The sequence below is a fragment of the Dunckerocampus dactyliophorus genome, chromosome 15 (genome assembly GCF_027744805.1).
Source record: "Dunckerocampus dactyliophorus isolate RoL2022-P2 chromosome 15, RoL_Ddac_1.1, whole genome shotgun sequence".
Lineage (NCBI taxonomy): Eukaryota > Metazoa > Chordata > Actinopteri > Syngnathiformes > Syngnathidae > Dunckerocampus > Dunckerocampus dactyliophorus.
Window position 1 is genome coordinate 27,173,460 of NC_072833.1, and position 12,409 is coordinate 27,185,868.

A 12,409-nucleotide genomic window follows, 5' to 3' on the forward strand; every position below is an offset into this window, starting at 1 on the left:
TTGAAAAGTTGTACTTGTACATGTCTAAAAGGATTCCGAACATTCTTCTCAGTCCAGACAATCAGGGCATCCAGCTTCCTCATTCCAAAAATGACAGGTTTTCCTGAAATTCGACTTTATCCCACCCAAAAATTCCCATTGAAAACGAGCTGACAACATTCCCAATTTCCACACTCGTCATTCCAGCAAGAAAACATTCAACAAATTTCAGGAAATCCCGTTGAACAATTTTTCATGCCCCCCGAATCACCACTTTTCCCCGAAATGTAAATTCCCTGTGATCCTGAAACTTCTTCCTGGTTTGACGTTTGTCAAGTGATTTAAGTCTTCCCCACGTGAAAACATTCAGCACAAAGTGGACGTTGGCGTCGAGCTTTCACATTCCAAAAATTCCTGGTTTTGACGGCTCCAGAATTCCCAGCAAAAATAAATATTTCCAGGGTCCGCATTTTTCAGACCATTCCAGTGTCAAAACATTCCCTTTTGCTGTAATTCCACACTCTCCATGAGGCCAATTCCCATTTATTCCTGCAAATTCTTCCAACTTCCACATTTGGTGGTGGATTCAAAGCATTCCAACGTCATTCCGAACATGCCAGTGTTTTTCAGCTCTTGAGTTCTCTGGCGTTCTGGGAAATGCCCTGATTGACCTTTCAAGGATGTGACAGTGATGGGATGAAGCCCAGGAAGTTCCTGCCGGCGTAAAATTCCAGCACCAGTTGCCTCCGTTAAGAATGCGGGAGAATGCGATGTCATCGATCACGTGGCCTCGGCAAAGCGGAGCTGAGAGGTCACATGCTTCGCTATGGTAACCGATCTCCGGGATGATGTGTTTCCACGGTGATGGAGTGTTGTGGGATGCTGGGATGCTGGGATGCTCCGCCTCCGAGGCATGTCATGAGCTTTGATTGAGGATGTGTGTTTTATGCTGATGTAGCCTAGCCTCCATGCTAACCATCGCATCCCAACAGCGTCTGTCTTTCCCTTCCTCCTTCCTTCCTTCCAACATCCCTCAGACGATGTCCTGAACACGTCAGGGGCTGCCCACATTCCTCTTTTTAATTAGCGTTTCTGGCAGCGTCTGCATGGGGATTCCAGTGCGAATGAAAGGGCAGGCAGGATATAAATAGCAGCTTCTGTAGGCTCGGATCCCTGTCGGGTCGCAGCCAAGCTGCTAGCGACACCAGCTGATTAGCATGCCATTGTACACTCAACACGCTCACACAGACTGCATGGCCCAAAATTCACTTCCATTCATCCTATTTATTCGTTCATTAACATTTTTCATTATTTTGTGGAGGGTTTTTTGGGGGCCAAAATGAATTAACGATAAAGACAAATTACTTCTAATATAAAGAAACCAATTACAAGGTTACTTCATAGAAACTCTATAAAAATATATAGAACATGCTAGCTGATGTTAGCTTTCTCCGACAATGTGTTGGCTAATGCTAACTTTGACCAACAGCACTTTTATTTTCATGACTAATGCGAGATTTGCTGTATAAAAACATAATTGAATGCATTAAGGCTACGTTGATGATAACCGCTTGATAACCGCTTGTGATTGTGCTTCCTGCTTCAGCAGGTCAGCTACAGGTCGCTGCCACACTAACGTGTGCTGACAGCTGCCAGGCGACGTTTCACTTGGACCTTTTACCGGCAAACAAAGCTACATTTTTAAAAGGAACTTTGCATCTGGTAGTTTCACTATGCTACATTTTGTAAAGGAAGTTGAAACTCATCGCTTATCTCAGCCGGAAACTCCTGCCACGTGAGACCAGGTATTCTGTGGTAGAGAAGGAAGGTCTGGCGATCAAATGGGCCCTGGAAAGTCTGCAGTCCTGCCTTCTGGGCCGGGAGTTGGATGTGGAGACGGATCACCGTGCTGTGATGTGGATCAAGTCAATGAGGGATCAGAACAGTCTGTTGAAGGCAATATTCCCAGTAGACGTGTGGTGTTGGAAAAGTCCAAGGATGATTTATTTCTAAAATTTGTTATGCAGCGTGATGCTAGCATCAGCCTGATTTTGAATCTTGGATGTTTGAGCTGGTTTGTCCCGAAGGGGAGTATTTAAGACTTGATCTTGTAGAAAAGATCAGCATGTTCTGCTCTTTTTTCTTTTTTTCTGGAGCAGAAGTGGTTTAGTGCATTGCATTCCACTTGCAGGCACTCGGGGCGCCACGCCAAACTAACATGTTGCTATTTTTCCCCGTCAGGAGTTTGCAGCGCTCACCAAGGAGCTGAACGCTTGCAGGGAGCAGCTGCTGGAGAAGGAAGAGGAGATCTCCGAGCTGAAGGCCGAGAGGAACAACACCAGGGTGAGCGCCGCCCGAGTTAGTATAGCATCACATTCACGCTAATTAGCTTTAGCTAGCGCGGTCCACGATCTACCTACTGGATGAAGGCAGCAATGCGCTTTGATCGCAGCTGCTGCTGGAGCATCTGGAGTGTCTGGTGTCACGACACGAGCGTTCCCTCCGCATGACGGTGGTCAAGAGGCAGGCCCAGTCGCCCTCGGGGGTCTCCAGCGAGGTGGAGGTCCTCAAAGCCCTCAAGTCCTTGTTTGAGCACCACAAAGCCCTCGACGAGAAGGTGCACGCAAAACACAAACACAAACACTGTCACCTCACCACAGCGGACCTTTCCCAACTTTCCCCACACAAATAATCTTCATCTGATGGATTAACACGACAATGTCTAAACGTGTGGATAGTCCTAGAAAACATTAGAATTTAATATAAGGTTATAGTTAGCTTGTGGATGTTAGCTTTCTCTAATAGCCATTTTATAATGCTAGTTTAGCCAAAAAAAAGTGGTTTAACCATAATTCATAAATAATGATGAATAAAGTATCTATCAATTTATAGAAAAAAGACATTATAATTTGATGGATTAATACTACAATGTCAAGAAATAGTAATAATTTGCATTAATTTTTTCCTAAAACAATTATAATTTAATGCTTTAACTTTAGCCAGACAAGATTATAGTTTAGCTAGTGGATGTTAGCTGTCTCCAATAGGCATTTTATCATGCTAGTTTAGCCCCAAAAAAGTGGATTAACATTAGTTTATGAAAAAAAAACATTATAATTTGAGGGATTAACACTACAACATAAAAAAAACAGTAATAGTTTGCGTTAGTTTTTCCAAAAAACATAATTTAATTGGGGGCCGCACGGTGGTCTAGTGGTTAGCACGTTGGCCAACACAGTAACAGCCTGGAGATCGGGAAGACCTGGGTTGGATTCTCCCTTGGTTCGATTCTCCCTTGGGCATTTCTGTGTGGAGTTTGCATGTTCTCCCCGTGTGTGCGTGGGTTTTCTCCGGGTACTCCGGCTTCCTCCCACATTCCAAAAACATGCATGTTAGCTTCATTGGAGACTCTAAATGGTCCATAGGTATGAATGTGAGTGTTTGTCTATATGTGCCCTGCCATTGGCTGGACACCAGTCCAGGGTGTACCCTGCCTGTCGCCCGAAGTCAGCTGGGATAGGCTCCAGCATACCCCCGCGACCCTAATGAGGAAGAAGCGGTATAGAAAATGGATGGATGGATGGATAATTTAATTGGTTTAACTCTATCTTTAGCCATACAAGATTATAGTTTACCCAGTAGATGTTATCTTTCTCCAATAGCCGTTTTATAATGCTAGTTTAGGCAAAAAATGTGGTGTAACCGTACTTAAACGAAAATGAGAACAATAGCCATTTTATCTTGATGGCTAATGCTTTATAAAAAAATTGTGGATTACTAGTAACATTTAAAAAAAAATGGTAAACCATCCATCCATCCATTTCCTATGCCGCTTCTACTCATTAGGGTCGCAGGGTATGCTGGAGCCTATCCCAGCTGACTTTGGGCGAAAGGCAGGGTACACCCTGGACTAATAAATTCATGAATTTGCATTAGTTTTGTCCAAAAAAACGCATTATAATTTAATGGTTTAACTCTAACTTTAGCCACAAATGATTGTGTGTTAGCTTTCTCCAATAGCCAGTTTATCTTGCTGGCTAATGCTTGCTTTGTCCCAAAAAAACATGGATTTATCCCCCCCAAAAATTGTTATAAGTTGATGGATTTATGCTAGTTTGATCCAAAAACTGTTGTGTTTATACTGTAGTTAGCTGATGTTACCTTTTGTAATTTGCTGACTAACGCTAGCTTGGATCTTTCAGCTAAAACAAGTTTTGAAAGTCCAAATTTGATGGATTCCCACTAGTTTTATATATTTCTATCACATATATATATATATATATATAATTGGCTGTTAGTTCGCTAAAGTGAAAAGTGGTATACCGGTAATAGCAAATGTTAGCTTTCCACAAGAGCCATGAACCACTAAAGCTAGCATTAGCCATTAGCCATTTGTAAAGCGTTAACCATGAAAAGAAATATTTGTGTTTGTGTTTGAGGTGAGGGAGAGACTGCGGGTGTCGTTGGAGAGGGTGTCCGCCTTGGAGGAGGAGCTTACAGCAGCCAATCAGGAGGTAAGAGACCCTTAAGTCGGACATCGGCGAGACCCTGAAGTCCTTGACGGCCGAAGGTTGGGCAGTCCATTGGGGAGGGGGGACAAAAGGTTAACGGCACGGCTGTCGGCGTCTCAGACTGACGACCCGCTGGACCTTGGCGCCGCTTCAGGAAATAGACACGTCCACGCCTCAGATGCCGCGCCGCGACAAAGATAGAACAAAAAGACTGCTTTGGTTGCAGGATGCCAACATGAAAGACACGCCAGCTCTGCATTCATCTCGTTCATTCATGTATTCATTCATCTCATTCATTCATCATGTCGTCTTGGTGATCTTTCATCCTCACCTGCATGAATGATGATGCTGATATTGAACACAGAAATACTAATCATGAACTATGATCTATGATTACATTTCATCTTTCTATCTTTCTACGCGACCAAACACACCTTTATTCACCTCGCATACTTTACTACTACTAGTACTACTAGTACTACTACAAGTACTACCTTATCCATCAAATATTACACATAGATTTGTCTTCTCAGAAGCAGCAGTTGGATTGAGATTCTGGCGTTTCCTAATTCATATCAATTTCGCTGTATTTCTTTTAGAAAAAGATGCTTTTTTTCTTCTTTTTTTGAACTTTTACTTATTTTTTAAATTCAGTTTTTGTTTTCTTGCTGTCCGAAGCAGCAGTCCTGCGTGGTACTCATGGGCATATTTGTATTGTATATCTTGTACTGTATATCATCTTCCTATTGACTAATAATCCTTTTATGCTTCCTTTGGATCCGTGGACCTCAAATCATCTGTGACTTTTACAGAAGCGCAGACTTCGTCATTTTCTTGTTCTTTTACTTCTTTTTCTTTTCTTTTCTTCTTTTTTCTTCCTCGTGTTGTAGCAATCATGTTTTTATTGTAGATGTTGTTGTCGTTTCCAAATGAATAACAGTCATGTGAAGTCATGTGACATCATTGGCGTCTCTAACTCGGTGACTCACAGCAGCGCGTGCGCCCCCTTGCTGCAGATCGTGGCCTTACGCGAGCAGAATGCTCACATCCAGAGAAAGGTGGCGTCGGGCGACGGCGGCGACGACATCCCGGAGGGCGGAGAAGCTCAGCAGAAGGTCCACGGAAAGGTGCGTACGTTGTTCTGGCTGTAGGTGGCCGTGTGGTCCGTGGCGTACGTGCTCGTGTACTGTCCCCTCCCTCAGCGGCTGTCCAACGGCTCCCTGGAGTCGGCCCGCGAGGCCAGCCAGGTGGTGGAGCTGCAGGACCTGCTGGAGAAGCAGAACTACGAGCTGGCCCAGATGAAGGAGCGCATGTCCTCGCTGTCGTCGCGCGTCTCCGAGGTGGAGCAGGAGCTGGAGACGGCCCGCAAGGACCTCATCAAGTCGGAGGAGATGAACAACAAGTACCAGCGGGACATTAAAGAGGTCTTTACAACACCCACAAAAGCCTGGAAGAACACGCTCGATGCTGACCGTGTGCCGTGTGCAGGCCATGTGCCAGAAGGAGGACATGGAGGAGCGCATCGTCACGCTGGAGAAGCGTTACCTGAGCGCCCAGCGAGAGTCCACGTCGGTGCACGACATCAACGACAAGCTGGAGAACGAACTGGCCAACAAGGAGGCCTTCCTCAGGCAGGTGGGTGAAGCTTCTCGTTGAGTGCGTTCCCTCCTCGGGATGTCCTCGTGGAGCGTCCTGCTCATGAGTTGTTCCATGTGAAAAACCTTCCTGAGAAAATCGAGGGAAAGGCTTCTTGAGACGTCATCTGTACTTCTGTGAAGAAGGTGTCGGACGTTTCGCTCCTCATCCGAAGAGCTTCGTCAGCGAACTAATAAGTGCTGGTAGCCTAGGCCTTAAATACAGTAAGAGTGGGCGGAATTGGTGTGCCAACACCCTCCTCCTATTGGTTCCTTACACTAAGCCTGGGCGGAGTAGTGGTATAATCCTATCCTGTTATTAACACCTCCGATAAAAGGGAAGTGTAGCTCCCTGAATTGGGTATGAACGACTCTGATACTGGCTCGTTAGCATCTATTGTTCTGGCTCGGCCCTGGCTTCACCTCATTTGCAAGACTAAGAGCTGTGGGTTTTGGTCTCAGTAACCTGCTGAACACAGGGTCCAAATTAAACCTCAAACCACCATTCCGATTCAATGATGGGTTCTGTTGTTTGACAAAAATAGCTTCCTTTACTCCTCTTTCAAACCATCTGTTTTCTTTGGCCAAAATCTTTACCTCGCTGTCCTCAAAAGAGTGATTGGTTGCTTTAAGGAGGACGCTCCGCCCAGTCTTAGTGTAAGGAACCAATAGGAGGAGGGTGTTGGCACACCAATTCCGCCCACTCTTACTGTATTTAAGGCCTAAGCTACCAGCACTTATTAGTTCGCTGACGAAGCTCTTCGGATGAGGAGCGAAACGTCCGACACCTTCTTCACAGAAGTACAGATGACGTCTCAAGAAGCCTTTCCCTCGTTGGACAACTCCTGTACGACTGAGAGCCTACACAGACACATTAGTCCAACTAGTCCACATTAGTCCGACTAGTTCACATTAGTCTTTGCCATGTGTCCACAGATGGAGGAGAAGAACCGGCAGCTGCAGGAGAGGCTGGAGTTGGCCGAGCAGAAGCTCCAGCAGACCATGAGGAAGGCCGAGACGCTGCCGGAGGTGGAGGCCGAGCTGGCCCAGAGGATCGCCGCCCTCACCAAGGTAGGCTCCGTTCTTAGGAAGGTCGTCCCACGGCGAGCCTCCTTCCAGACTCGCACGTCACTCCTTTCTAGTTCTCTCTTTCTAGTTCTCTCTGTGTGGTTTGTTTGTCTTCCTGCTAAGTGACCAGATCACATGACCTCTTCTCTCTGTGCAGGCAGAGGAGCGTCACGGAAGCATCGAGGAGCGGATGAGGCACTTGGAGTGTCAGCTGGAGGAGAAGAACCAGGAGCTCCTCAGGGTGAGTGCAAGCGGAGGAAGCATTCAATCTCATTGGAAAGAAACGCCTCCATTTTGCCCTGCAGGCTCGCCAGCGGGAGAAGATGAACGAGGAGCACAACAAGCGTCTGTCCGACACGGTGGACAGGCTCCTCACCGAGTCCAACGAGCGTCTGCAGCTGCACCTGAAGGAGCGAATGGCGGCGCTGGAAGAGAAGGTTCAGTACGGCAGCATAGCAACATCTCACTTGTGGCTGGAGCGCTCCTCAGCCATCTTCTGCCTTGTTTGTGCCTTCAGAACCTGCTGATCCAGGACTCTGAGGGCTACAGGAAGCAGTACGAGGAATCCATACATGAAAAGGTAAAGATCACGTCCTCGTGAAAGACGGGCCCCAATCATGTGACGCTTGTCTTGGTGCAGACGCACCTGGCCGAGGAGATAGAGAAGCTGAGATCGGAGTTGGATCAGTTCAGATTGAGGGCCGGATCCCTCACAGAACCCACCCTCTCACGGTAATCCTGCTGACTCTGCAGATTTCTTCAACTTTCTTCTTTGACTGAAGCAAGCTCTCATCTCCTCCAGGTCTCATCTGGACACGTCCGGTGAGCTGCGGTTCTCGCTGGGCTCTCTGGCCGAGACACAGTCAGACCACTACCGCTCGGCCAAGGTCATCCGCCGGCCCAGGCGAGGTCGGGTGGGTCTGCGTGAAAGTAAGGTGAGGAGAAGAACCTCTTGGATGTTCTAGTGGAGAAGGTCTTCTAAACGCTGTCAGTGTTTGCAGGCCAAGTCGCTGGGGGAGCACGAGTGGCGCTCACAGCAGCTCGGGGTTCTGGGGGGCCACCACTTTGAGAGCGACACAGAGATGTCCGACATTGACGACGACGACAGGGAAACGCTTTTCAGCTCCATGGACCTACTCTCGCCTGGCGGCCACTCCGATGCACAAACTCTGGCCATGATGCTGCAGGAGCAGCTGGACGCCATTAACAAGGAGATTCGGTACCGGCCCCCGCTTCCTTAGAAAAGGACACACAGAACCTTCTCCTCACTGACTCCACCCTGCAGGCTGATCCAGGAGGAGAAGGAGTCCACGGAGCTTCGGGCCGAGGAGATCGAGAACCGCGTGGCCAGCGTCAGCCTGGAGGGCCTCAACCTGGCGCGGCTGCACCACCACCACCACCACGGCGCCTCCATCACCGCCTCCGCCACTGCCTCCTCGCTGGCGTCGTCCTCCCCGCCCAGCGGACACTCCACCCCAAAACTGGACCCCCGGAGTCCTGCTCGTGACATGGAGCGTATGGGGGTGATGACACTGGTACGTCTCTGATGATGCTTCCATGCACTCTTTTTGTTTTGTGGACATTTTTGCTCAGAAGCTGTTACACATTCATATGAATATAAACATTCCACCCTTGCTGCTCATGGGGGTCACCTTCCGGGACCACCAGCCAATGGCAAAAAACTGCTGGTCGTTGATATAAAAATGTCTACTTTTGACACACGGCGTGCTCGTTAGCCCCTCCGATTTCCTTGCAATTATTGGAGTAGATCGAGCTCCAGAGCCAGAACCCTGTCCATCTCTCTTCTACTCACCACCAACGAATGATAATAGAAGCTGATCCATCAACTGGTGCAATTGGAGTCACAGAGCAGCCTTTAGCCCCGTCGTCAGGTTAGCGCCAGAAGCTAGCCCACATGTGTTCCCCTCACTGCAAGTTGGAGTGTGGAAAGCTAGCCAAGAAAACGTTTCCGTCTCACGGCGACTATGGTGCGTTCAAGGCCCGCTGAACAAATCTCAGCACTCAACGGAAAACCAGTGAAGCATAAAGATGTCAAAATTGTGTGCTTCTTTTCAACAGTGGTACATGCATGCCGTACATTTTATATTTAGCACATATTCATATGTGATTACCCAATTATCACAAATTGGTGGGGGGGCTGTGAATGCTGAATCCGCTATATTTCTAAATATGATCTAGATTATCTTTATGGCAGTTTATTGGTTCCAGACCTGACCACAAAGTAGGATTCCTAATTTATAAATCAAATAGTTTTGTAGTTAGAACAAAGAAAAACTGGATTAGAGCCCTCTAGTCATGAAATAACACCCCAATATTCACTTTACACTCCTATTATATATATATATTATATACTGCCAATATGAGGAGTAGGAGACATAATAAGAGAAAATAAGACATAATATAGACTCACACGTTAGCATCTTTGTTGTTCTTTGTTGTTTTTACTTCCTGTGGTGGCTGTTGTGTCATCAATGTAACATTACTGACACCCGGTGTCCAGTGTAGAATACTACATGTCATCACAATGTCTTTGAATGCCTCGTATTTGGATTTGACTTCATTTGGCCAATTTTGTGTTGTGAAAATGATTAAAAATTTTTAATACAATTTCCTGTAATATTCATTTTTTGTACCAATAGTGGGCCGCATTCTACCCTGAAACAGTGATGATTTATTCATGCATTTATTTTTGCGTTAAAAGTGGAAGCATGATGTGGTGAGGGATTCTGGTCGGGTTATTGAAATATTCTTGGGAGCTCGAGTGCTGCCGCCGGCTGCTTGCGTGCTGCTGACGCCAGCTCGTATGAATATTTGAAGCAGTCATAGTAAAAGATATTCTCGACGTAACCCTCAGCTTTTAAAGCGCTGAGGGTTTGATTTTTATTGATCTGTCCCTCCGTATCGATCCGCGAATTGGAGGAACGCTCATGAGTGTAATGGTGGATGACGTGAATGATTGATTTCCAAGACGGAAGTGTTTGTGGTTTTATGGATATTGATCTTTATCTCTTTATTGATTGATCTTTATCTCCCCGCAGCCCAGTGATTTACGGAAGCACAGGAGAAAGGTAGCTATGCCGCCTTATTTGGGTGAATACCACGCGTGTCTCACTGGGGTTCTCACTACCGGTCTTCTTCCCAGATAGCGGCAGTGGACGAAGACGGCCGCGAGGACAAGGCCACCATCAAGTGCGAGACGTCACCGCCGCCCACGCCGCGCACCGTCCGGATGACGCACACGCTGCCGTCCTCGCACAATGACGCCCGCGGGTACGTGGTCGTGGTCTACAGCTGCCTTGTCTGCTGATGCCAGAGGTTTGAAGTTCTTTGGTGCCTCCAGCATGGCCTCTCTGGAGGCTGAAGGCGGCACCCTGAGCAGCGTCGCCAGCAGCCAGGACTCCCTGCACAAGCAGCCCAAGAAGAAGGGCATCAAGTCGTCCATCGGGCGCCTCTTCGGCAAGAAGGAGAAGGGCAGACTGGCGCATCTGGCGCACAGACACGTCATGGTGGATCCGCAAGGTTCTTGGCCATCCACTCATGCAAAATAACGACAGCGCCAGAGGGTGCTCATCAACCATGTGTGTTCCACCTTCAGCCACCATGATGGACCCGGACATGGCGGGCCAGGATGTGGGAGCGGGCAAGCTGGGCACTCAGGCCGAGAAGGACCGCCGCTTGAAAAAGAAGTAAGTTCCCCTTCAGCCACCCCGCCGCCTCGCTAACCGTTCTTGGAAGTCTCACAGGAGAAACTACACACAAATGCTGGTAGTTCCTCCTCAGTTTTATCCATTAGTCATGTCTGGCATTACCCAAATACACTTGCTCACTGGCCACTTCATTAGGTACACCATGTAATGTACCGCGATGACCGACAGGGAAACACACAAACACCATCAAAGACGGCTGCAATCGTGTTAGCGCTGCAGGATGAAAAATGCCCAAAACACGCAAACCCCAAAAACATCTGCATGAGAGAAATGCCGCAAGTTAGCTGACCACAACAGAAGTTAGCCAGGCTACCAGGTGAGCCACACCTGAGGGACGTCTGTCTTCAAAAACATGAGCCAAAGTTGGTGGTGGTCTGTAGTCGCAATATTTGACGATATTATAAATCTCATTTTGGGAGCCACAATTTCCACTACACACTTTCAGGCAACACTCACTTTTATTCAAGTCACATCAAGCAAATGTGTTTGTTTTTTATTGATTCATTGTCACCTTTTTAAACATGAATACATATCATTACATGTCATTACACAGTGCACAGTAACCCCTCCTTTATGGCACTTCATTGCTTCACTTCAAGTCCATTTTTACTTGGTTTAACCCCATTAGATCCCATTGATCAGCACCCTTCAGAAGTGGGAGCACAAAGGCCGATTTCCAGACTCTGGGAATTTTATTGGACTTCAAAGTCAAGTTAGAAATGCAAGAAAGTGGCTTTGCGATATAGAAGTCAATTAGTTGGATTCCTTATTAATGAATGGAATATTTGATGCAGAAAACCTGTTTACCACCACCTCGATATGCTTTTAACATGATTAGAGTCCTCTAGACATGAAATAACAGCCCTATAGTCACCTTTGCACTACTACTACCCAATTTAGTAGACATAATCAGAGAAAATACGACATAAATATGCATTCTGTACAGCGCTGGTCCCCAAGCACTGGGCTGTGGGAAACTTTCAGGCGCAATACTTTTACAAATCCCAAACTTTTTGCTTGCTCTTGTTGTTTGTTGGGAGCGGCAAGTCATCCCATGATCCTTGAACACACCATTGTGTGTGCTCTGACATTCTCCCACGCTGCACAGATAGACTACTATACTGTATTTGTTACAATTTTAATCATAAATAAGATCAACTAGATAGCTATGGCCGCACGGTGGATGAGTGGTTAACATGTTGGCCGCACAGTCAGGCAATCTGGAAGATGTGGGTTCGAATCCCCGTGTGTGTGTGGGTTTTCTCCAGGTACTCCGGGTACTAGATTCCAAAGACTTGGAAAAATTGGTTCATTGGCCGCTCTAAATTGTCAAATGGTTGACTAATTATACAGTATGTCGTAATCAACATGACAAGGGTGATCGAGTGAAGCTGTGAAGTGGTGAGGGATTACTGGAATGCATAAATTAGGAGGTATCACAATTGCAGTAAATAAGAGCACAAAAAGGAATATTTGACTTGAGTCCATA

General features: G+C 46.9%; 1 protein-coding gene across 13 annotated transcripts in view; it reads left to right on the top strand.

The window, feature by feature from the left end:
* The window catches only part of ppfia2 (PTPRF interacting protein alpha 2), a 63,690-nt gene that overhangs the window by 36,318 nt on the left and 14,963 nt on the right, over positions 1–12,409 (top strand). For 11 of the 13 annotated variants that reach the window (XR_008573781.1, XM_054799889.1, XM_054799890.1 and 8 more), the window contains 18 exons: positions 2,221–2,322; positions 2,432–2,596; positions 4,419–4,493; positions 5,507–5,617; positions 5,693–5,914; positions 5,979–6,125; positions 7,061–7,195; positions 7,350–7,433; positions 7,498–7,629; positions 7,710–7,772; positions 7,833–7,924; positions 7,995–8,127; positions 8,194–8,411; positions 8,478–8,727; positions 10,252–10,281; positions 10,356–10,483; positions 10,554–10,732; positions 10,809–10,899. Coding sequence is in view for 12 of the 13 variants with exons in the window: in XM_054799889.1 (XP_054655864.1) it covers positions 2,221–2,322; positions 2,432–2,596; positions 4,419–4,493; positions 5,507–5,617; positions 5,693–5,914; positions 5,979–6,125; positions 7,061–7,195; positions 7,350–7,433; positions 7,498–7,629; positions 7,710–7,772; positions 7,833–7,924; positions 7,995–8,127; positions 8,194–8,411; positions 8,478–8,727; positions 10,252–10,281; positions 10,356–10,483; positions 10,554–10,732; positions 10,809–10,899 (2,357 nt within the window). In the remaining variant the exon portion in view is untranslated. The remainder of the gene's footprint in view (positions 1–2,220; positions 2,323–2,431; positions 2,597–4,418; positions 4,494–5,506; positions 5,618–5,692; positions 5,915–5,978; positions 6,126–7,060; positions 7,196–7,349; positions 7,434–7,497; positions 7,630–7,709; positions 7,773–7,832; positions 7,925–7,994; positions 8,128–8,193; positions 8,412–8,477; positions 8,728–10,251; positions 10,282–10,355; positions 10,484–10,553; positions 10,733–10,808; positions 10,900–12,409) is intronic. The other 2 variants (XM_054799891.1, XM_054799901.1) reach the window with 1 other exon arrangement.